Source organism: Xiphophorus maculatus, chromosome 7, assembly GCF_002775205.1.
Source record: "Xiphophorus maculatus strain JP 163 A chromosome 7, X_maculatus-5.0-male, whole genome shotgun sequence".
Taxonomy (NCBI): Eukaryota; Metazoa; Chordata; class Actinopteri; order Cyprinodontiformes; family Poeciliidae; genus Xiphophorus; species Xiphophorus maculatus.
In genome coordinates, this window is record NC_036449.1 from 10,404,470 (window position 1) to 10,431,141 (window position 26,672).

The 26,672-nt window shown below is 40.7% G+C and overlaps 1 protein-coding gene across 2 annotated transcripts in view; it reads right to left on the minus strand.

Annotated features, from left to right (window-relative positions):
• Positions 1-26,400, minus strand: part of klf12 (Kruppel like factor 12) — a 51,509-nt gene extending 25,109 nt beyond the window's left edge. Inside the window, exons 1-3 of one of the 2 annotated variants that reach the window (XM_023337177.1) lie at positions 26,274-26,400; positions 26,008-26,111; positions 6,349-6,431 (exon numbers count right to left, since the gene is read on the minus strand). In XM_023337177.1, the coding sequence (XP_023192945.1) occupies positions 6,349-6,414 (66 nt within the window). In that variant the 5' untranslated portion in view covers positions 6,415-6,431; positions 26,008-26,111; positions 26,274-26,400. The other variant, XM_005798021.2, reaches the window with a different exon arrangement.
• Between the last annotated feature and the right edge of the window lie 272 nt (positions 26,401-26,672).

Genomic DNA, 26,672 nt, shown 5'->3' on the forward strand with positions numbered 1-26,672 from the left:
CAGACTCTTCCTTTGAGAGGTCACGCTCAGAAAAACAGAACATCAATGAAGGTTTGAGTGAGAGAACAAACCCCCTTTTAATAAGGCACTCCTTATAATTAGATCAACTTCAAATACAGGCCTAAATTTCAATAGGACAAATTTGTAAGTGCTTAGGATGGAAAAATTACAGCAACAGCACAGCTGCTATAATTAAGCTTTGGAAATCATCTAAAACTCCAAGCAGTTCTTAAACAAGCAATTTGTGTAACTGGGGCCACTGAAATGAATAAAAACAAAAGGAAACAGAGTTTTGAGTTATTGGTTCAGTCACACAGGAACATAATGAAAGACAGTTGGCAGCCTTACAGATCCAGGCATATTACGACCCAACTTGCTGTAGGTCACCTACAATTCAGCTGTAAATAAACTCTACAAATGAACTTTCTTCATACTTACTTTAGAAAAACTGTAATGAATATACTCTCTGCGAATGAATACTGCGCATGTGTCACATGCAGAAAGACTGACTATCGGGCTGTTTTGAAATATTTACTAATTTATAGGAAGTTATTGCAACATTATATCAACATTTTCACTGTACTGCGGAAAAATTACAGTACTCACTAGAATTGCACTGTCATTAATCTCCCATGCAAAAACTTTGAAAAATCCAGCCTGTAATTTGAGTCCAGTTATCTAATGGGGAGAAAAATGCAACTTTAAGAAATGACTGTTTATGCAAACACTGGCACCAAAAATAATATTCAAAGATAAATAAACTAAAGGATTTTATTCAATTTGTGCCATTTTCAGTTTCCTTTCATTAATCACTGATTCCCTGCTTCCCCAAGCTATAGGTATAACATGGAACAGGGCTCCATACCTTTCATTCACTTTTCAAAATGGGAAAGTTCAGAGAACATGCTCTTCACATAAAGCAGATGATCTTCATAAGTCAGGATATGACTATAAGCAAATCAATAAGCCGCTTTGTGGCAAACAGATCTGGATGAGGACCCAGGTTGGTCTGGTCATCCACATACAGTGATGACGATGGTAACGTGGCAACAAAATCTGCAAAAGTCATTACTATAGAAATGCTGCAATGGCGCCATCTTGGTAGCACCAAGTTTCTGCAATGACAATTTATTTCAATGCTTTAGTTTCAAATTGGTAAACGACTTGAATCAGACAGTGAATCGCCTTGACTGGCTTTAACTGTTGAACAGCTGGTCAGCAAAGATTCTAAACAGGATTATCTTTTCCCAGTCAATTAACACATTATTTGCCCGCTAACAGGGAGCCCTGACAGCAAGACTCCTCATTACGGACACCACTACTGAGTAAAAAGGGCTCAAAGTTGGCTATTTCCAGCAGTGCAGAGGTTTCTTTAAATTAAGTCAAAGGTAAGAATACTTCAATAAGGCTGTAAGAGAGAGCAAGACATTCAGCAGATAACGGGAAGGGTGAATGTAATATAACAAACTTGCTTAGCTTTATCATGTCTACTTGTCAGGAAACATGTTCGATTTGGAAATGGTGACTACTTTTTGAATTAGGGTTATAGGTCTGCATAACCTTGGGAATATAAATAATGGTTGTTGTTTTAGTAACGCTAACTATACTAACAGTTCTTATAAGAGTCTAATAAAGCCTATTATAAAGGCTGGTCTCTCACACACAGTGTGACATTGTCTCTGCTTGTAGAATAATAATTAACAGCAGGAAAATTAAAAAAAATAACCCTTTGAATGCTACTCCCACAAGTTCTTAGATCATAGCTCTTAAAAAAACTAGAACTGGATAAAACCGATCTAAGTAAGTCAAAGCTTTACAAAAACCACAAATCACAAATTTGTCACAGATTTGTGATTAGTGCATCTCCACTTTTGTTCACTTCCTTCCTACCAGGAACTACAATTGTCAACCGATTTCAGTTTGCCATTAATAACATTATGGTATTAATGTTGTGTTTTGGGGGTTATTTTGTTTGTTTTACAATACAAATACAAATTGACAGGACCAACTCCAACAAATTTCCAAGGTAATCTTCCCAAGCGGTGAACCTTCTTAAGCTACTGTATGTCATGCAGTCTTATCTGTTTTGGGGATAAAGCTGCTTCACCAAGATAAAATAGTGAAAGACAGTAGGCTGTATTTGTTAATCATGAACTAAAATGAGAAAGAAAAAGAAACATTCCTGGTTTAGGACCATAAATGGACATATTGGGCAAGGCTGAGTTTGCCTTATATAAAGTGAAGCAGTGAAACTGAAAAAAAAAATCAATGCAGCGGTAACTCTGTTTAAGTGAAATCAAGCAAATAACATGCACGTTAAAATTCAACTGGGTTCTCTGAAAAAGTGTCCGTCCTGCTTCCCTATGGGGCTCTACTGTGACTAACAAAGTCTGGCTGTTTATTTCTTTCGTTTACTACTTATTCTTGAGGTTTAGAGTCATTTCTGCTGTTATGAAAGATTGAACAACAGCGAGTACTGAGAGCATTTTCCATGTCACTTGCATAGTGTATGTAAACAATAGCAATGCTGTGTTACACAAACCAGAAACTGGTGCTTTTTGGGGCTTGGTTCACAAACAACTCTTAACCGACAGAAATGGAAAAACTGAAGCCACCTCCAGTCTCAATTTGACAGATGCAAAACACACATAAGTGCAAAGCTCGGCCCTGCACACATACGCCCAACCTGCCCGTCTGCCTCTGTCCTCACGCATTGTCTTTATTAGGGGATACCGGTTTGCCGGGCAGATTTTCCAGCCCCTTGCAGGCGAATCGTCTAACGAGGCAGACCATTTCCAGCAAAGGCTTGGCCCCGTGCCACTCAAATGAAGACCACATTTCTGCAGCAGTCTGAACTGTCTGTGTCTGCCATCTAAAGGGGAAGCTCAGTCTGTTAGGGCGAGATTGGATCTCAGAGCACTTCAAAGCTGTGTGGGCTGCGGCGCTCACATCCTGTCTGTGACTGACATCACTGAAGGGAGAATGACTTCAAACCCCAGGTATTAGGTACCGACACAGGAGCACAGCTCTCAAAGCCTTGAGCCACAGCTGAGAGCAGGACACCCAGGAAAGCAACCACCTGCTGCACTCTTTTCTCAACTTCTCAGATGTGCGGAGGCAGATGAATTTCTTATCAACAATCGGGACCCCTACAACCAAACAATTTTCCTCCAAATCCGCGATAACCCGAGGGTTTATCAGAAGACGGCATTCGTCTAGCGCTACAATGTTCTTCCATAGAAATCTGTTGGTTATAAATCAAGAGTAAAAATATCATTTATATACCCTGTGATGGACTGGCAACCTGTCCAGGATGTACCTCGCCTGTCGCCCAGAGACCCCTGGAGACAGGCAGCAGCCTCTATCTCCAGATTGATATTTTATGAAGGTAAATCGATCAAGTCTGAACACTAATTTATCACGATTACAAATATTAAGTGGTCTGCACCCACTGAACACAGCTGTGGCAGCAACACAGAGCCACACAGGCCTGGTTACCAAGCAACAGCTTCACAATAACAAGACCACTTCATTTCTAGGTATGTCAGAGCAGAGAGCATGGATACTGTACAGTACGTGAGCCATAAAAGCAAAGCTAAAGGCAGTACATGCTGAGAAATAACACAATATGTACCTTGGCAGCTGAAAACCTGTGATAGAATTTCTGCATAATATACCCATCAGCAGATTTTCTTTGTTCTCCATCCCAGTGGTTCCCTAAGTTAGGGTTGCCGCCTCCCAATTTGGATCCTCAGACACTTTAATATTGTTGCTAAGAGCATATTTTGCCATAATTATTACAAGAGATAAAAAGAGAAACCCTAAGTGGCTAAAACTAGGTCGATGGTTGTGGTTGTGGAGTCTGTTAGTCTTGTCATTGTTCCCTTTCTTAATTAGCGTAGTATCATGCTTCTATCCTTGAACCAGTGATAGTTGGGGTCACAAGTCATTGCAATTTTATGAGCCAAAAGCGGAAAAAATGTTGGCAAAGTAAGTATTTGGGATGATTTAGACGGCCATTTCAATATGAACTTTCTATTAGTAAGATACCAAATTGGTTTTGTTGAGAGAGCGGGGGAATCTTTGGATGTTTTAGCATCACTAGCAGCTAACATTAATGTTAAAACCGACATGGAGAGAACACTTAAAGTGGAAGTTCCGGATATTTTTGGTTGAAACATTTTAAGGAGTTACCATTTTACCAGTAGATAACTTACTAGATGTCTTAAACCAGTGAAAATCCAGAGTTTCAAGAAGATTACTTGCACAGGAACTAAAGATAGGAGGTGGTGTGACACCAGTCAGAAACACATACTGAAAAGAGAACTTAGAAAGTGTTTTAAAATTACTTAAAGTACTATAGTATTTCGTTTAAGTCTTTTACATTTATACCCCTAAATCAGACATCTACTTTAATCGGATATGCTTTACATTTTCTTTCCCATTGAATGTTTATTGGATCATTCCTCCTACCTTAATTCCTGTTTAAATAATCGTAATGTTTTTTATTAATAACCACCCAATGTAAACCTGATGGCAGTAAAAAGGTTCAGGGAGTCTGTTTTGGTCCAGGTGTCAGACTTGCTATTAGGGTCTGCTTCCAAATCCAAACAATCTGGATCTAAAAAAAAATAAAAATGCCAAGAGAGCTGTCTACAGTGGGTAGGTTGTAGCTTACATAACATAACCTCATTTTAAAAAACCTTAATTATCTTTTTCATATGCATCGATGGTGGGGCAGAAGGAAACAAAGTTTTCTAGAAAACGTCACTGTTGCCCCATTTGTAGTTTTTGGAAAATCAGACAAGACTCAAAAGCAATGCTGGAAGAATTTTCTGGACAGATGAGTACCTAATAGAACTTTTATTGTTTAAGACACGTTAGTTTTGCAGAAGTGCATGGTTGGTATTGTGGTTGGCGTTTGATTTGCTGCATATTCTCCAGGAAGTTTTGGTAGAACAAAACTACGGCACTATCTGAATCTAGTTAAGAAGTTTGTAATACATCAAGACAGCATTTGTGTTTCCTTTATGAATGTGCGCAAAATATTGATATTGATGTTGATATTCCACTAATGTCGAATTGCTGTGTGTCCATTAAATAAGAAACACCTTTAAAATCACATGTGAATAAGCTTGTTCACACAGTATGTCAGTAAGAAGCATGCCACTCTATCATTCTCCTACCACTTCCTGTTGTCTTCTTTATTTTTTCCGCCAGTAGTAATATCTGGTTGTGAATCACATGACTCGTGATGTGAAAAAAGTGTTGAAATTGCAGTTTTGTGAAATACACTAATTTCAATACAGCTGAAAAATCACCTCATCCTAATGCAAAAACTTTGGGTATTTTCAAAAATCGCCTTACTTCCACTAATCATTTATTTTTGTAATTCCAACTTACACAATTTTATGGTCAAAGGAAATGCAGCAATTGACCCAAACACAAATACCATTAATGTTTTGAAATTACCAGTTAGGATACCCGAACTTAGTCCCACAGAAATGCTGGGGAGTAAGTTGATGTGAGCAATTTGTGTTATGACTGGAAGGGGGTCGGCATGGATGAATGAGCTCAAATTCTTTCAAGCTGATACCCAGGACCGATCAACAGTTACAGGAAACATTTAGGTGGAGTAAATTGTGCATAAGGGAGTCATACTACATGCCAAATAGAAAAAGCCTTCATCAGGTCGTCGGTTTTGCGTTACTGACTTATTTTACTATCTATGCATAGATCTTGCTTGACATTCTGAAGTTTTACATTTAAGGATTATAGAGAAGGTGTAGAACATTAACAAACTTCATCACCGTCACTTGGAAGGCTTGTAGTAAAAAGAACCCTCTCTGTGGGACAAATTTGTATTAAACAGATATTAGTTATGTGTTTGTAAGAGAGCCCGGCAAAAGAGGAATGAAGGGAAACTGAACGACGTAAAGATGCAGGAACAAACAAAGCCAGATAAGATTTGGAGTTTCCCATGCTAACCCTCCTCCCCAGAGCAGTGACTACATCTGTGCACTGATCCCCCACCCTAACACTCCCCCCCTGCTTGCATGGACTCTGTTGGCCCCAGTCACCTCCCAAAAAGACCCCACTGCATTCCTCCTCCAGCTGTGGTTCTCCTCCTCTCCCCATGGTTCGTCTCTCTTCCCTCTGCCTACCACCATGCTCCCCAACCACTCCTTGTAGCCCCCAAACTCACTAGCTCAGGCCTGGGAGTGATTAACAGCCCACTGCCAGGAGGACGAAGAGAAGAAAAGGAAAGCAGAGAAGAAGAAGAAGAAGAACAAGAAGAAGAAAAAAAAAGAAAAAGAGGAATTGTCTGGAAAATAACTGCTCTCTTACCCCTTGTTCCGATTCCAGGGGCTCGACTTTGACTCGGACTGCAGGCATTCCGTCAAGCATTAACATCCTGTTTCTTAGGCTGCCTGCGAAGGAACACAGAGGAGGTGTAAGACGGGTGTTTTGGTGTGACTAAGCAGGTCCCACACTCAGTTATTCACACACGGACATCTACAATGTAGTGCCTGCACCCAATGGGAAGTGGGCACGTTTTTAAATAGGAATGAATTCGGGTTGAAAGTCATTACACCAAAGATGAGCACAAACTGTGGAAAGCCGGTACGCACGCAGTGGGGCATTCTTAATGTCCTTGTTTGCTGGTGTGAGGCTTATGCAATAACACTGATTACAAACCTCTCAAGACATTTTTGGAATACAAACTGATGCACTGACAACAGAAGCAGAGTCCACTAAGAAAAAGAAAATAATGGCTACATACAATAAAAACTTTCCTTTGTAAAACTCAAAAGCATAAGACACACAATCACAATATTTGCACATCACTTCATCCCTTCTGCCTAGTCACGTTATTTAAAGCAGGCAGCCCAACCCGCCTCCTCAGTTCCACGCTGCAGCTTTAAGAGGGATACTCAGATGGAGCCAATGACAACAATGCGTGCGCCGTATCCCCTCAGCTGGAGCCGACCTAAGGTAACCCTCCCTCTTATTATTTTAGCAGTGCTACATGGAGGAATGCAAGCAAGACAAATAGACTCTAAACATCTCTATTACTCTCCGCTGCTGGCACCACCAGACAGAGTTTGCATCTCGGCCTTTGGAATAAGCAGCAAACGAGATCATTGCGATCACGAATGTAAAACTAGTGATAGAGTGTTTAAGCTGTTTGTATGCGGCGCGTTGCATTGAAGATTTTCATACGTTAAACTTCTGGCGTTTTCTTGAGATTTCAAGTAGAAGTCCAACGCGAATGACTGCAGAATGGTGAAGTGGAAGGAAAGTGATAAATGCTTCCAAGCATTCTCAGACTCTAACTCTCCACTCTACTGTACAGTGTCTCAGACTGAACACTGATTAATTGTGTCTGAGAGGTTTGGGACTTAGCTCCATCTAGGCCTGTCATGATAACAATTTTTGCTGCATGATAAATTTTCTCATAAGTTATTGTGATAAACAATAATATTGTTGTTTGGAGACCCGTTTTCAAGTAATGTAATGGTAATGGCATAAAAATACAAGTACATCCTGTCAAAAACTAAGTTAAAACACATTTCTAAAACAATTTAACACTAAAACAGGAGGACATTTTAAACATCCAAAATAAATAAACAAAACACCAGAAATAATAAACTCCTTACAGAATTAAAGCAACTTCTTGTTATTACTAAACATCTCACATTTTTGAAACTTCTGGTATTCTTTTACATTTTTTAAGTCATTTCTTGCCATCCAAGATGTCCCAAAGAACTGTTGCAGCAAAAAAAAAAAAAAAAATCAAGAGCTACAGATTGTTCCTTTTCTTCTCAGATTTTCAAGCTGGAGGCTAATCCTGACCATTTGTGCGTGAGCGGAGGTAGAGAAAGAGGGCGGATTTACTCCCTCAATCTGCAGCAAACCACCCCCACCCACCCCTTCAAACCCCCACCAGAGCTGGCCTCTCACATCTAACTCCCTCAGGTACCCTGGCTGTGCCGCTATTGTGTTGTTGTCCAGGATGTCCTTCGGCTTCAGGTCTTGGTAGGCCCAGATAGCGTTGCCATAGTAACAGTTGGCGGGTGGAGCAGCAGCCTGAGTCCAGCCTTAAGCCATGTGTTGAGGAGAAAATAAAAAGGGGGAGTGTGTTCAGGCAGGCGGAAAGTGGGATTTGTTTTTCTCTGATTAAAAGTGTTTTTCACTTTTAAAAGTACATTTATTGTTTTTTGTTTTGTTTTTCTAAAAGGGAAACTTCTCAAAACTTATTTTCAAGAGCAGAAAAAAGTTTTTGCTTTGATGTTAGCGCTGTATGTCCAACCTATTTTGCCAAATCACCAATGCTCATTTCCTGAAAGCAACATGCTTAGCACCTGAAAGTCCAGTTAATCCAGTGGCGTTGAAGCACCTTCCTAATGAACTGGCCTGCAGAGGGCCATTCATAGGAAATCAATGGCAGTTGCATAGCTCTGCTTGTGACTGCAAAGAGCTAACAGCAGTAAAGAGAAACCCAACACTGCGTAACGAGGTAACAGAGGAGGCCCGAATATCTTGAAATCAACAGCTTTTGCTCTTGTAAAAGAATCATTTCTGCCTTCAGAGAAACCCAAATCACATAGACTGAAATAGGAAAAAGGCTGAAATGGATACAATTTCTACAGGACGACAAACCAGTGCATGTCCAGTGTTATATATCACAATTTTTTGTGTGTGCTAGTGGCAGGCTCAGGCAACCGCCTCACGTCGCTGTCCATCAGCGACGTGAGGCGCTGTGTGTGGGAGATAGAGAGGTTGGGGGTGGGGAGGAAAGGTAGCAGGAAACAGGGTAGATTAAGATCACCTTTCCATTTGCTCCACTCCAAAATGAAATGGCCATCCCAGGTGTGTGTGGGGGGAGTTGGTGCAGAGAGAAGGGCAGTGAAGTAGTGAGGCATCTCATTTCTCCCTCCAGCAAACCTTGCTCTCCCCTCAAATATAGTAAAGAACGAAAAAAATGAAGTTAAAGGTAGCAGGTGAGGCTCAGTGGCGATGTCAGCTGCAAAATTGCTCCATGCAAGGAGGTTTTTAAGTATTTCTGCTAAGGTTAGTGACATTGCAGGCTGATGCCTCGAATCAGGCTGGGATGATCAAGGCATTTCTAGGTCAGTAGTGTTGGAATTTACTGGTAGAAATAATGATTGTGCCATTTTTATGTGCACAACTTTGAAGGCTGTGAGCATTATTTTTAAATCTTAACAAAATCTGGTGTTTTCTTTTCACAATCCAGGTAAATTTTGCCTTTTACACTGGTGTCGATAGTACAACAGAGACTGTGTTGGATGCTGCTGCTGCTATCTGACTATCTGTGTCATGTGACCTCCTCTACCTGCTATGCTACCCACAGAAATGTCTGTGTAGGAGACAGACAGCAGCTGAAACACCACTAAATAATTTTAAGCAAAGCGCCTTGTGTAAGGCAGGATTACAAGTTTTCTGCTAGTTTGGTCCACCCAGAATTAACAGGAACCACATTAAAATAAATCAACAAAATATAACGGTGATTTGCCAAGATCCAAATCACCAGCAGCATAAGAAAACACTAACAATGAGACTTGTTTTAAAGAAGCCACTGGAAAATTTCTGGTGAGAGATCCCCAGCCTATTAAAGAGCACCACTTCTTTCCACGATATGCATGTTCTGTACGTCTCAAGGTCAGCAAAAAGGTTCTGACATACAATTCGGATTGTTGTCTGCCAACCTATAATATGCTCCTCATCTTCCGCACGTGGTAGCAATCCCTTAACCATGATGACCTGTCAGGTTCAGTGTGCTAAAAAGTGCATTAGGACAGTCTATGGTGGTCAGATGATCCACCAGTGTCCGTCTGATGTAAGTGCATCAATCAGCAAAATGTAATTCAGACAGTAACAGAGTATAGAAGGAAGAACAAGATGTTTGCTTCTATTCAGTCAGATTTGGGGAAACCCTCAAGCTTATCTTGTGCATGTAGTTCTGGTGAATTCTGTGGGTTTATTCACAACCCTGTGATTCTGCTATCCCAGCTGCATAATCTGAAAGTGCACCCATCCCATGGTCTCTAGAGATCTATGTGGTTAAGGTGACCGGATCCATAATGGAAGGTTGTATGTGTAGTGCACACCTGTGATCCAACATGATTTACTGAAATGTTTTGAAGTCTTCTGTTGATTTAAACAGCCAGTGGATGAGCTGGTGTGTTATCATCACCTGACATGCAGGGCTGCATTTCTCTGACTCTAACAATATAGCTGACATTAAAATAGGATGAATACAAGTGTGCACACGTGTTGGCTTTATTATCATAAAATATGAGTTTTGGCTGCTTAGTGATTTGTTCACTTCCGTTGTCAGAACAAGAAAGCTAGTTTATACCTGAATTACACAGAAAAGAGTTTATTTAAGCAACTAACCAGATTAAAAGCAGCAGGTGGTGAACATCACTGTTTGTTCATGCAAGCATGATCCTGCTTTAGGAAGTTCCCGTGTAAGAGAAATGAAACACACTTTTGCCAAAATTAAAGTACGGCTTAAACAACCTCTTGAAACCAGACTTTAGTAACTGGCTGCACTGTACTGTCTCTGCTTCCCCTCTTATCTCTAGCTCTCATGTGAATGTACTTATGCACAGAAACGGCACAAACCCGGCGCAACAGAAGGGCCCCCGCCAATGCTTTGTTCCTGTGTAGAGTGCCCACAGCAACCGCTTGCATCTGTGTCACAGAGGCCGGACCTGCTGCCACAAGCTGGGGCGGAAGAGGGGATGGGAAAGGGTGGGCCGCAGCGAGTTCAGGGCGATACATGAGTACGGATTAGGGAAGGTGATAGGAAAAGGAGCGAGCGAGGGTGGGGGCCGTGTTGAAGAATTGCTGGCAAGAGTGGTGTAGGGGGTGGGGGGAGCAATCAAGGAGAGTTGAAAGGGCTCGGAGGGGGCTGGTACAGCAGGAGGAGGGGGTAGGAGTCAAAGAAGTGAGAGTGGGAAGAGAGGGGACATGGAGCTAAGCCAAGGCCTGGTCGAGCGCAAAGCATACAGTGCAAGAATGTCAACAGACCCCCCCACCCCTCAACCCCTTTCTGGTCCCATAACAAAAAGAAAAAAAAGCAAGAGAAAAAGCTGCAAATAAAAACTACTTAATCGGAACAAAATTAGAAGAAACCATTATACAGAGATGTTAATGCTATTGCACAAAAACCAGAGAGTTGTTGGGTGATATGAGATGAGCATTTCCTGTGTTGTGCTTGAACTGTCTGTCGCTGGCCTCTTTGCAGCAGCTCACTTCCCTCTTCTGAGCCCCTGGACACCCCGGTGTGACACATTGGCCTGATAACTGGCCTACAACCGCTAGCTCACCCGCTCACTACTCTACTTCTTCTCTTTTCAGTTGCTGAGCGCATGAACTTCTAGAAAAGCTGAGTACATTCACAATTACTCTGCCGTCACAAAGTGAAGACCATTGTGAATGGCACTTTTGTCGATATCGTAAAATACATTTTTAATAAATGTAATTAGACTGATTTTGTCTCCAAAGCAACAGAAGGACAAAAACATCTGCTTTTCAATCTGATCATGGTTCACGTTTACCCGCCGCCCCACGTGTCTCACCCTGCCATTCAAATACTGGACTTCCCTGCAGAGTTAAAGCTTAAAGAATAACTTCGCTGAGGCAAAAACTGGTACTTGGTTTGGTCAAAGGTTCAGCATACTTGAGTCTTGCACCTGCTCTTCCCCGTATTGCAAAGCCAAAGGCTTTCTTACATCACATAAATAAAACATTTGTTCTGCTACAAACTGTCATGGTCTGAAAGGTTTTAGTTTGTTTCCCTTGTGTTGTTTTCTGACTTCAGACTGTCACCTGTATGTTTTATCTCCTCATGTCTATAGCTCCTGTTTCTGTTTTTATCTTGCATAAGCTTTTTGTTGCCCAATGCCATTTTTGGATGTTTACTGATGTTCAGTTTTTGCTTTAGTTGGTCTCTTGCTGAGCTTTAGCTTTTAGAAATCCCTTTAAATCATAGTTTCGTCACCAAAAGGGGTAAAAATTGTTGCACGGTTTAACAATTGGTTGTGTACAAACAAATTTAGGTATAAAAGGTATAAGACGAATAGTCCAAGGCAAAAATATTCATGGGACTTAAACTTTTCCTTATTTTATTACACAGCAACCAGAAAAATGCCTGTAGAAAGGGGTTTTTTTGTAATAAGTGAACTCAAAGTAGTTCCTAACTGTTAGATGGAAAGAAAATGATAAATTATTTCTTACTAAATAAAACCTGAAATACTGTGGTGGGTAATTGCATTCATCCCCCTAAACAAAAAGCAGTGAAGCTATGTGTCTTTAGAAGTGACCAAACCTCAAAAAGAGATTGTATCTCTGTGCAATTTAATCTCCAGTTGTTTTCTGAAGGCTTCAGAGATTTTGCTAGAGAATATCAGTGAACAAGCACCTTCATGAAGACAAAGGCACACAGCAGACAGATTAGGAATAAAGTTGTGCAGGCAAAGTCATCAACTAATTTAAACACCTCATGGTGGGTCTTTTGATCAATCAATAACATTCGCATTTTGGAAATGTGGCCGAAAAAAAGTACAGATTGTTGAGTATTGGGTGTCACAGCTGATTCTATTCAGCTGAGACAGGGAGCCAAGTGGATGGATAATTAATACAGGATCATTACGGCAGAAACACAATAAGAGACAAAAACTTGAGATCGGGGTGGAGGTTCTCTTTTCAGCAGGAAGATAGATATAAACATACAGCCAGAGCTGCAACAGAATGGTACCAATTAAAGAATACACCAAGTTAGAATATCCAAGTCAAAGCCCAGGCCTAAATCCATATGAGTATCTTGCGTGCAAAACTGGTAGAGACATATGTCGAAGGAATTGCAGCAGTACTCGCAGCAGGAGGTAGTTGCACAATAAACTAAATCATAGGGGCTGAAGACAAAAGCACAATACATTTACAGATTTTTATTTGCAGAACATTTCTGAAAATTGTGTATCCTTTTGGTTACATTGACATTTGTAGTTGTAATATGACATATTGAAACAGGTTAAGGTGTGTGATTACTTTTTAAAGGCACTACAAGGGGTATTAAATCAAGTTTAAAATATGTCTGACTTTAATGTTCTTTCTCTGAGACCCTTCAGAAGCAGCAAGAGACTGAAGAACCTTGCTTTGTTTTAACCTTTTGCATTAAACCCCAATTATGTAGGAAAAGATATTTCCTGTGACACAACTAATAGGTTTGTTTGCACTTCCACATCATGTCAGATCAGTGTTTTATATTTCACATTCGTATCAAAGCAATTTGACAGCGATTTATATGAAATATTGTCTCCAGCAGTCAGGGAATGTCACGAGAGATCATAATGTGACATGTAAACTTTTCTCCAGGGGTACAGAAAGTGTTCTCGGCATTTGTTTTCACACGCTGAGTGCAGTAGTACTCCCCATAATGAGATGCGTGACCTTTATGTGAAACTGGCGGAGTTCCCCTTTTATGGCTTTCCAGCCAAAGACAGACAATACCAGGTAAACACCGCTGACGATGTTTGTTACTCTCACCTCTGTGACAATAAGTGTTTTCCCGCAGTCCACCCTTCTAGATGTACTGACATTGACAATCTCTCTCTTTTTTATTTTTTATTTTTGTATAATTCCTGGCACTCTGTGAATGGTCTCATAATTTCCATTTCATAAGCTGTATTTTCCTTGGCAAGAGCAACAAGATAAAGTCTTTCAGATGCTTCTGGGAGACTTCTGAACAGGACTCGAGAGAGCAGAATCCCTCTACTTATAAAAGCGAGGACTTCTCTATCAGATGACAAGCCCAATGGCATCAAATTACAGCTTATGTGCACTGCACTGTTAGAGAAAAAACAGGAGGGAGAGAACACTTCCCTTTAGGGATAAAACCCCCTTAAATATGCACTCAGCTGATGCTTTTACCTCAAAACACTCTAGACATTTCCTCTGAGAATAGCTGCAGTCCAGAAAGGACAAACTTTCTGCATGAACACAGCTATTAATAGAGAGAACACTTTCATCATGTGTTGGGTAATTTAATCCTACAACGCCTAATCTGTGAACAATTTGGGTTAAAAAAAATAAAAATGTTTGGGGACGTTGTAAAAACAGTAGTTAGGTAAGCAGATGAAGCTTTTCTTGACGATTGCCTAAATCTGCTATTTAAACAGACTGAAAATTTTGCATAATCACTGGAATAATTTTCAGCAAGATGTAAAAAACTATGGGCTACTACGTCTGGTCTCATTCTTTTGCCATGCCTTGATGGCACTGATTTCTAGGTTTCTCTGAGATCTAACTTTCCACGTTTCAGCACCTGTTGCTGCCTATTCAACTTCAGCTCTTTGGAAATATTTCTGGTCAAGAAAAACATCAGCAGTAGCAGCCTGGAAAAGGTGCACCACTCATTACTCCTTCTGAAATAATGATGTTTTAAAGCTACAAGCTGCATGTTTGTTAAGCAAATGACCCCAGGCTAGCTACCAATTACATAAAACTATTTACACTTTATGGTATTCTTCAGCATAGAGAAGGAAAAAGTATAAGTCACTTTACGAGACAAACATCCAGTTTATATACAAAAATACATTCCCAATTGCAGTATTGCATGGTCAGGAAAATAGAAAAATGCAACAAAACACATTCTTCCAGCAAGTCGTGCCCTCTATGACCAGTCCAGGACGTTGTTGGGTCAAGCGTTGCATCGACTAAATGCATGTCAGAAAATCCCAAGTGTATGAAAAGACTAAGCATTTGTTAAAGCAGAGACATGGCACAAAATAGACCGAGACAGATCCAAAGATGAGCTCAGGGTGTGGATGGCTGAAGGCAGAATGGTGAAAAAAATGAGTATTGATTTCATTGATCTCTCTGTCAGAGTACGCATCAACTTCCATTTCGATAAAGTTCATCCTTGAGAAAACCTCTGACTATATCACAGACGTGGTCAAACTTTAGTTTGTTCTGCAAAGTTTTACTGAGTAAAAGTTATAATCATTACAAAATCCGTCTTCTAGGCCTTGAAGCTCAACTAAACTAATCATCATCTTATACCAGCAGAAAAGTGGTGATACTACAGCAAGTGTGGCAAAAGACAACAGCAGCAGGGCTTTAAATGGCTGGAATCATTTTTATCAGAGCTACAAAGTTTTCTTTATCAAAAGACAGGCCACCAACTAAACAGGTCTTATCTTAACCCACTTTGACTTCAATACTGGCTTACTCCAAACACTGTTACAGTTTTATTGGCACTGAGACAAACTAATTAATTTGAACTTGATTTTCTAGAAAATACCTGGATTTTTAAAAAACATTTTCTAAAGACAGACTACCAGATGTGTAACTAAACACGTGGTGCTTCATATGTCTTCAACTTAGAACCGTAAAGCTCTTGATTTAGTGAAATATAGAATCTTGTCCAACACAGAACTGGTGTAATATGAGGAATAAGATGGGGTGTCGTCGTTTACCTCTCTCTTCAGAATGACACGATGGGAGTAACTTTTTAAAAAAAAGCTATTACAAAAAATCTTATAACAAAGTGATGAATTGTGTTTGAGCCACCGAGCGCTGAGAATCTGAGAACAAAGCAGTTCCATTTATAGAGCTGATACTCATGTAAATACACAGATAACACACAAAACACACACACACACACACAAGATACACTTATACAACAGTAAGGCCCACGGAAGTTCCCATATTCTGGTGGATTGCCCTTGGGCCTGTGCTATTTCTGCCGGGGGCAGGGGGATCCTGTGTCAGTAATCCTGTCAGGATGAGGGGGATGAGGTCGCCGGATGCAGCTCAAGTCCACTGCCTTCATCCTCGTAACACATACGCACAGTCAAACACACACAGACAGAACAATATTAAGGAACCTGTCGCCGAGTAATGTGTACAGCACATTACCTGAGACAGTTTTTCAGACGACAAGAAAAAGAAAAGAAAAAAAAAACTTTTGTGGTGTGGTTTAATTTTTTTTTTCTTTCCACTTGAAAAATGAGTTCTTCTTTTCCCCGTCTTTTTGAGATTGTGAAAGGTCCCCACCTCCACCATTACAATCTTCTGCCTCTTGTGAAACTGTGGGAAATGAAGAAGCTGTTTATTCTGAGAGGAAACACTCAAAGCGAAAAGAAGAGTCGGTCACTGTCTGGTTTGTCTGTCTCCGTCTGTGTGTCAAACGCACTTCTTACAAAGCTGACTTCCTGAGCTGCCGCGCCGTTCTACAATCTGGCACAAACATGCACACACACCCAATCACCCTCACACACGCAGACACACGCACGCACTCGCTTGCAAACCTTATGACCTCTTCCTGCACCCACGATAAATCAAATTTATCTAAGATTCGGAGACAGACTCACACATTCACACCAACATCCCCCCTCTGTATTGCAGTTCTGTCCATGAAAGAAGAATATGGATGCCCATTCAACACAAACAGCCACCCACACACACCTACCGCGCACACACACGAACCGCGCGCAAACGCACGTACACTCCTCCACAGTGCTCCAGAGAGAGGTAAACAGAAGAGTCTGACATCCTCTTGCATCATGTGCCTCAAATGCAGCAGAGAAGCAGCTAAACAAACTGTGACTGTGACAGCTCTAAAGTGAGGTGGCTTTACTCGAGCGAGCCTCGGCTTCCGAGTCAAAGCAATTTGCGACACCGTTCCAGACGGTCTATGGTCAATTGGCTACAATTTTGATGTAAGCACGAGAAAGAATGAGGTAAATGTTTAGCATGGTTACAGTTGGAAAAAAGCACAATTGGACGCAGCTAAACACTTCATAGAGAGACAATTTAGTGAAAGGTCCACTTGCAAAGTCTGGTGACCTCAAAGAAACAAAACACACACACACACTGACCTTATCTCAGTAAATGCTGTAGAGTTAGAATCTGTGTGTCTAAAAAAGCCCCTGACACAAAAACCTCACTCCTAAAAAAAGGAAGAGGATGCAGGGAGATATAGAGATATAGAGAGTCCTAAAATCTAGATCTTTTGCCACCTGATCTTACAATAATAAAATGTTGTAAATTAACGTCTCTCTTTCAGATTTTATCAGGTTGCTCTCAGCATATGACGTTGTCCCTTGAGGTGTTTGTAAGTTTTTGTTATAAACTCCAGGTGTTCCTTAAGCTTGACTTCTTGTTTCTATATCTGAGACTCTTATTTTGGTGTAGCAAAGGAGGTACTTCTTGAGTGGCCCGGTCATGCATTCGGCTAATAAAGACTTCTTGCCTCAAAACACTTGGTTACAAATGAAGAAAGGAAAGATTTATAAGTACAGTTGTGTCATTTCTAAAATTTCCATCTCAGTTTTTATATTTTTTATGGCTTTTTTTATGCCTAAGAGTGGTTATATGTTGTACATGTGTGACAGCCATGCTACCTGCAATAAATGCTATAATTGCTAACATTTACTAGTATAGTTAGCATGGCTTGGTTTACAAAAACAACTCTAGCATGTTCCAATGACAGCCAGAGGTTGAAAACTCAAAAACCATAAAAGAGGAACTATGACGGACTACGTGAAGCATTCCTGTTATTGACTAAAACAAAGTCGTACTCTCTCTGGCTCTAATTGAGCCTGAATGATAAGTAAACATGCGTCAACAAGTGGAAAATATTGTTCCTTTCAAATAGCTCCTTAGACCATTGTGTTTGCTCTGAATTAAACTTAGATGCCTTACTGAAACTTTGATTAGTTCACTTTAAGTCTCGTTACCATGACGTGACTGGGCCACGGTATGGTGTTTTCACTAATCAGAGAAAGATCACAAGGTGCTGACTGGTTGTAAAGCTAAAAATATTCCCATTTCACTTGCTGTCCTATTGACACAGTGACTTGCTAATTGCTAGCTACTAACAATGCTGAAGACATCTGCCTCAAAACTTCCTGTCAGTGCTAGACTGAAGGATTGTTTAGTCGCCGCTTAGACAGATCAAACCTGAAGTAGATTACTTTTAGGTACTCCGTTTTTAAACTACTGCTTCATCCTATGTGCTTTACTTTTTTCCACAAAAAAGTAATGCAGAAATATTGTCCGGTCTTATAAAATGGATGCATGGACAAACTCCTATTAAAGCCATGTAAAAGTAATGATATATGCAGAGTACCTGGTTGTGCCGTTTTTCAGAAAGATATTCTATTCCTCTTTCATCTTTATAATGATGTTTTCAGACTATTGAGGTAAGCTGTGCACAAGAGACAGGGAGAAAAAGGTTAGTTGCAGTGGATCAATAAGAAATGCACTCAGTGACTCAGTACGAGTCATTTATTTACCCTCAGTTCACAGGTCCCCAACCGAGGTGACTGCAGTGCAGTACTTAACAGTCTCAAACTTATACAGCAGCATCGTAGGTATAATTCTATATAATGTATTAATACTGATAAAAAAACATTAACCCAAGTTGGAAAAACACCAAAACCAAAGCAGTATTAAATATTAACAGAGCATTTTATGATGCAAACATAGCTGCATCTTTAGTACCCTCCCTGCAGACCACCCCTCATCCCCCACCTCCCTAGTAGGGCATGTCTGTTGCCCTACTAGAGGATTCTTAGCAGGTTTTTGTCTTTTATTCCCCTCAGGCTCTGATCCTATATGTGTGCTTTCTTGTTCTCCACCGTCTATGGCTGACTGAGATCTCCCATCACCCCCGAACATACGTTCCGTGCTTATATGGAACTCACAATACCTGGTCGTCTGCATGCATCACAGCACATGTGCATCCAAAAGCACTCTCAAAGATCGACCTAGATGTTCTACATTAACTGTACGATGCAGGCATGAGCACACACCAATACCCTGACTCATCTACAGCGTCTCTTGTGAACAACTCACAGAGAAAAAAAAAAATCAACTCTTTTATTTCCCTCTTTAGTTTATCTTTTTTTTCTCTCTTTCTCTCACTTGGTATCTCTGGTGATATAAACAGTGGTGAACATGAAGGTGCATAGCAAGCTCAGGGGCGTTTTAGAGTTCAACAGCCTCGCAGACTTCTCTAGATGCGACATCACATCCTATCTAACCTTACTTTGTGCTGACACAACCAAATCCATTCCAACATGCTGCACATAGAAATGGACAATAACGAACCAACCAAAACATTCCAACACACTGACACTTATTGCACCGAGTGTATGCAGTTATTTTCGCTCAGCAAGTTTTTCCCTTCAGTTTGACCCATGCCAGCGCTCCAAAGCCACTCCACGAAAGCCAGCAGCTACGTTTACCTCCATTACTCATCCGCTCACGCCTTCACTTCGATTATTTTTTTCTCTCTCTCTCTCTTTTCAAGCCAGCACTGTAGCACATTGATACCAGGTTGAAAAAAAGGTGCGAGATGGACGATGTTGCTCACAGTCTGCACCTACGTTTGCCTCCGCTGCTACAAGTCAAAGACCTAGTGGAAATCTCTGGTGCATTGTTTCATCTGACCTGCAGTAACCTAAAACTAAAGGCAAACTGTGCTGCCTCCTTACGCACGTCTGCAAAAGCCATCTGCACTGAGGCTAAAGAGAGGAAGCTCCCCAAAGGTTCTGTTAGGGTAAGCTGTTTTAGTAAAACGATCCACAACACTCTGGAAATACTGAGGTTCACTGGTCTTCCACAGCCTTCTTCTTCTTCTTTGGCTTTCTGTCTTTTCTCCTTCTGTTTGTTATCCAACCATATTTGGTCAAAGTAAAACTCCACACCGGTTAGAGGGAGGAAACGTCACTGCAGATAGAAGGCCCTTCTGCTGGCATACCTTTCCATCTGAGCCATGAAAACATGTCAAGCAACTTTAAATCAGGGTCTAGGGACAAGATCTCTGCAAAGTGAGTCACTTCCTAAAAGATCTGACAGTGCAGCCCTGCACTGTCGTAATGAAAACAAAAAGAATAAATGTATCAATGTTTTGGGGTTATAGATAGATAGATAGATAGATAGATAGATAGATAGATAGATAGATAGATAGATAGATAGATAGATAGATAGATAGATAGATAGATAGATAGATAGATAGATAGATAGATAGATAGATAGATAGATAGATAGATAGATAGATAGATAGATAGATAGATAGATAGATAGATAGATAGATAGATAGATAGATAGATAGATAGATAGATAGATAGATAGATAGATAGATAGATAGATAGATAGATAGATAGATAGATAGATAGATAGATAGATAGATAGATAGATAGATAGATAGATAGATAGATAGATAGATAGATAGATAGATAGATAGATAGATAGATAGATAGATAGATAGATAGATAGATAGATAGATAGATAGATAGATAGATAGATAGATAGATAGATAGATAGATAGATAGAAAGAAAGAACACATTTTCACTACTATTTGACATCACTTGCTGTTGTGCAACACCTTCTGCACTTTGTCTCTGTATCTCGCAGTCCCTAAAAACACACGCTCCAGAACATTGTGGACAGCCTTAACTCAATTTGGTAAACAAACGTGGACTGGAGACCCGGGTCAAAGGTTGTATCCACAAGAGAAAACACAGAGGGAGGGAACACTTTGTCTTTTTCTGACATGATGAAATAACAGCTCAGGGACTTCCAATTTGCAAGGCGCAAATAATATTAAATCTTACTGTACCCTGTGGAAGTTTAAAATAAGCACAGGTAAATTGATTATCATTTCATATGCGTCTGAATAAAGAGGAGACATCCTCTCCATCTTTGTTATATTTCTACTCAGAAAATGAATGTTCAGGTCAGGGTCAACCGATGGAGGGAGAATTATTGAATATTTTACGATTTTATCAACACTTTGTATGAACTCTAATTAAGTTGTATTGATATGTGTGCTAAATCTGTCATCTGTCATATTTGAATTATTTATGTATGGTGTGTGTTGTTAATTCTTCTTCTAAATGGGTCCCTAAACTGTAAACAATAAACCCTTGATCTTTTTATTTCTTCTTGTCTTATAGTTAGACATGAATCCAGCCGTGTACTGTAGTACACTGCACTCTATCTGCAGTCAATGCAGATACGCTCCATAACACCCCCTTGGATCAATGAGCAGTCACTCAATATGTCAGTAGTTAACCCAGCTGATTATGGGGTAATTCGGGGAATTCAATCCCCATGAATATGAATTGGCCCCTATATGTTGTTGGCACGAACAAACCACTGCATCTTCCTTGAAAGATTCAGTCAGCAGGAGCTCAACTTGCGTTTTGTGAACTGCGACAAACAGAGGATGCCTTCAGTGAAGGAATCTCACCCAGTAATTAAACATCCGAGGCAGAGCAGAGTTGATGGACTGATAAAGTCTATCTGTTAGATTGGCTTTTACAACTGGCACACACACCTGTACGGATTTCTATCATATTGTCCTTGAACAACTAGCTGTGGGAAAAAAACTATAAACATGTGCGAGCCATCATTCTGTTGACTTAAATCAGCATATTTACTCACATGCATCCATAAAGTGAAAACTATTGCAATGTGGGTTCAGGGAATAATATAAAGTCTGGAAACCTTGCCATGTGCATTAAAGGTGAACCATGTGTAAACTATTGGCAGGGTTTCTAAAAGACGCTATAAATATCTTGACACGTTAGCACACAATAAAATTGTTCACGGTATTGTATTCAAAGTATATTTCCTTGATACAAAATGTGACTCTTGGGAGCACCTACACAATTCATTAACTAGCACCTCTTTCAAGCACCATAATATACAGCAAGTTCTCAAGTTAATTGAGTGTATTAATGTTACTGCTAACTTTGGACCAGTTGCTGCGTAGACACAGCAGAAAGGATGCTCACACCTGTTATCAAGGAAGTCAAACTGAAAGTAATTACACTCATGAACACAATCTTATATTTTACATGTTCACATCAATTTGGCTGTAATTAAGACAAAGCAAATGTATGAACGATTCTTCAGGAGAGCCGATTTGAATCTGATTTAACTTTCTTCCTATAAGTTAACACTTTATTTTGTAATTATTCCAAATGTTTTGCTGATCAAAGATTCCACTATTAGTGAACAGGTCACATCTGTCCAAACCCCTGTCGATCCAGAAAAATCAATTATCATGGCAGTGCGCATATGATCTCTGCAAAACAGGTACAGTAGCATTGTGATCTTGTAAAGCTTCAGATCCTACACCAACATGTAGATTTCTAATTGGAATTTGGAGAACATGTTTGATTGAATCTACTGATATGAAAATGACAGCAACAAGTAACAATGTGGTCAACCGTTTGATTTAGAAAAAGATGCCCTGGGCAAAAACTGAAACTGATATGCTTAAAAAATAATGTAATGAAAGTAACAGATGAGAGTTTCACAGTGAGTGTTTATTAAGACAGTTTCTGTTTAGTGAATTACAGTTCCCAGCATTATTTTCTTTTCAAACAAACTCATTATTGAATACTTTCAACTTATCAGAAACCGTTCTGGGCTGTTTTTGTTTTTTGCAGCTGTCACACTAGAGTCAGACGAAACTTATGCCTGTGCAAATACTGCTAATTGATAGTTGAGTTAATGGCTCAGCCTTCTGAGAAACAATTATTATAAGCTAATCAGTTTTTGTCTTTACCACAGCAGATGTGCCGGCGATGTTCTCAGTCTTGAAGGCTGTCCAGCTTTGTCGTCTCAGAATGAAAGAATCCTTTGAATAAACAGAAGAACTCTAGTGGAAGCTTGATTTTTCTGAAACACCGTTCAATCAGCCAATTTTTACTTGATTACTTGATTGGCTATGACTGGTGGTTGATTTATTATTGTTTTTTTTGTTGTTTTTTTTTCCATACTTCAATGCCAGCAGCTAAAACAATGTGATCCTAATACCAAAAAAGAATTCCATTCCTTTTCATGTTTTTGAAAACAGAAAAAAAAGGTTCCATGAATATCAAACTTTGATTTTTTTTTTTTTTTTTTTGAAGAATTTAACCAAAGAATTTTAGATTTTTATCTAAAGAAAATCTAAGATCACCTCTGATCTCAGAGGTGATCAGATGAAGCATAGATTATTGCCTTTTGGAAGCGTAAAAACCAACACTAACTTTTTCTGCATTTGTTAGTCCACTGCTGAATTATTACAGTGGTCATGCATAGAGATGCAGAGACTGATTTTCAGCTTGAGCTGCCCTGATCAGTGACCCACTGTTCAGAATTTGTTTGTGACCAGTGAATGCACCATAGCAGCACCACCAGGTCACAGCAACAGCAATGCTAATTGGTGCAAAAGTGTTTTCTGCAAAAACAAAAGACTCAACTGTTGCTATTTTTAGCATTTGAGCTTACTTATCACTTGTATATTGACTGTTGATGTGTAAATGCTCATTTTTTAAGAACTGGTACTTAAAACATGGCCACAGAGACAATTTAAAAGTGGTGGAATCTTGTCAGATGCTTGTGCTGGCAAGACTGATGAAAGGTTTGCGAGCAAAAGCTGTTATCATAACTCATGCAAACTATCTCCTTTCTTATTTCAAAATAAGAGTCTAAAACTTAGATGCAGGGTGTCAAGCTTAACACCCCCACCTTCATACATTGGGCTCGTAATACTAGCTTGCACATGTTCCACCTGACGAAGTCACATGCAGACAGCAACTGGACAGGGCTTTATGGGACGAAGTTCGCTTTGATGAGAAATATTTTGCCCGTGCCATGAGATCTTGGTAGAAACCCCCAGTTACAACTGGAAACCAGCACATGTTTGGTCTTTAAACCCATCATTAAACACTTTTGAGTTTAATGAGGGACGTATTCTTTGTCGCAACTACTTCATGTTTAGTTGGATTCAACACTAAAACATCCATAAAGGACTCTGCAGGCCATTTATTAAATTTTATGAGTTTTTTTTAATTGCTCAAATAAAACCAGGTTTACGTCGAGGAGACTTGCTAAGATTGGATGTGTGTGTTATTAAAGTTGATAAAAAAGAAAATTTAAATTGGCATGTCAAACCTCAAAACCAGAGGTCCTTGTTGTCTAGGCATGAGTTGGTTTCTGGTATCAAATTGTTAGTTTCACAACCACCAATTTCCTACTGCTCAAAGTTCTTTTTTATGGAGATTATCAGGGAAAGTACACAGAAATATGGGAGCTTACAAGAGGTGTGGAGTAACAGCATTCATCTACCACGTGTCACTGTGCACTGCTGGTCAGCTGGCTGACAGATTTTCTCAAGAAAGACCAATTTCTTGAGGTTAGTACCAACATACTATTAAACCAATACAGCAACGTTATCATACCACGAGAATCTTGTGGCTTAGCATTTGCTAATAAAAGCCTGGGTGGGACAACTCTTTACTATGATAATCCTTTGACAAGAAAAAATGATAAGTGTTGCACCAACTTGTAATAAAGGATGTTGACAGCTGACAATTTAATATTTCCCCTATATATCTTTATTACTACAGCACAACAAACAAACAGGAGTAAACTCTAGCTGATGTGACCATCAGCAGTTCAAAATATTGGAGCAATGCATCAATTCTCCAACTTCTTAGTGATGATATCAGCATGTTTATTCATGCGCAAGAAGACGGCCCCTTAGTGAATGGGTTCAAGTGAGACTTTAAATGGGCGCTAATCTCCCTCCCTGAACATCCAAGAGCTACGGGGGGTCTGATCCACTCCTGCACACACACACACGCTCCCCTGCTGTGGAGATAGAAGAACAGATATATCTCTTACTAAGCGTACGGGGAAAATTTACTCAGACTCTTGAATCGACCGGGAACATTTATGGGTATTCGACACCGGCAGATGGAAGATTTTAGCCTCCACTGAAAACACACACACACAGATATGCACAGTGCATTGACAAATTGACTTTCTATGAATGCGAGAACAGTGGAGCACAAACACCCGACAGCTGACGCGCAGATAAAGACAAGTCAGGGCCTCTCCGCATCGCGTGGGTAAAGTCACAGAGGTCAGAGCTTAGTTTCCACATCAAACCCAGGAGCAGAGACCAGAGTCTCGGCCCCCTCCAACCTTCCTCTCTCCTACCCACCCACTCTCCTCTGCCCACCCACCCCCTTCACACAAACACACACAACCCACACTCTCCTCCACCTCCTCTTCTCCCTCCTCCCTCTCTGGATGTACAAATGCCTTTGCTGTCAGCTCTGCCCTGGACCCCTGTAATTGAAAATAACAGCTAAGGGCCAGCCCACGGCCACTCTCCCCTGCCCGGTGGCTCGCTGCCGTGGTGACAGCCACCCATCAATACCAATGACTATTGCCCTGGAAGTGAGAGCACCGCCGATGACATCCAAGACACCACCCCTGCAACACTCCCCCACACACACCAATACACGCACACACACCAGCGTCCTTCCTCTGCTACCCGAGCCTTCTAATGTTTAACCCGTTGCTAACATTTGGGTTGGTTGGAGTTCAGGCAAACAAGCCGGGTCGCTCACACAACCAGAGAAATTGCACACTCAGGCATAAACAACTTTAAGAGATGCAAACAACAGCAGTAAACTTTTTTTTGCGCTCCCATCAAGACACTGAGCCAGTGTTACTGTACTACAGTACAGTAACTGAGCTGGACCGCTGAGCTGATCCAGACTCAAGAGAGGCAGGAGATCTGAACCACAACCAGCCCCGGCACAGCTGAAGTCCGGATGCTGCTCTTGTTCACTCTCGAGTGTAATCACTTTTCTGTTTCCTCTGCTCATGACAGCCCACGAACACACACTGACAATGGAGGTTTCATGCTCAGTGACCATCACTCAGGAGGGCGAGGGGGTCTCTTGTTTCCCCCGACCCCAACACTGACGGACACCAAACACAATGCCATAGGTGATCTGAGATGTCATCTGTTTTGACAGAGCAATGACAGCTGAGCGAGGTGCGCTGAGCTCCCAACCACAAAGCACAACAACGTGACGAATGAAACAAGACACACACACACATTCACGGAGACGGGCACTGTGAGCAGAGGACGAGAAAAACGCACATACCTTGTCAAAAGCTGCAGAGCCGTGGAGACTAGGAGACTGTTTTCCTTTCCACAGTCCTCTCTGTCTCGTCTCCTCCTCTCCCTTTCCTCTTCTCTCCTCTCACTCTGCGTGAATGTGCGGAGTGTTAGTGTGCGTGCGTGTAGATGTGTGAGTGTGTGTGAGCGACTCCCTCCCCTTCCCTTCTGCCTCTCAGCTGCTCGGCTCGGGCAGTTCTCAGGAAATGAATGGGAGCGCACAGAGAACTGTTGTACTTGCAAATGACTTACCCCGAGTCACATGATCCGCTAAATGTAGGGTGGGCCGGTGGGTGGAGGCTTCATAAGCGAAAAGGGAAGACAATATACTCTAAGCTTTAACAGCGTGCATCGAATTACATGGGGCCCCTCCAGGGAGGTTTCCGACGCGTCCATTCTCAGCCAGCCCGGACTCCCTCGGTGCGCCCCGGGCTGCGCCGCTGCACCTCCCCGTTTAAAGGAGACAGAGAGGAAGGGGAAGCAAATACACTCAAGTTATTACCGTAACTGTTTGGCTGCTCTTCTTAAACTTTCTTAAGATGATTTGTAATGCCTGTGCTTTAGTAACAATACATTAACAGTAACTTTGATGTATGAATATATTTTTCAAATACAATAACCTGATGTCGTAATTTGTTTGTCACTTTAAAA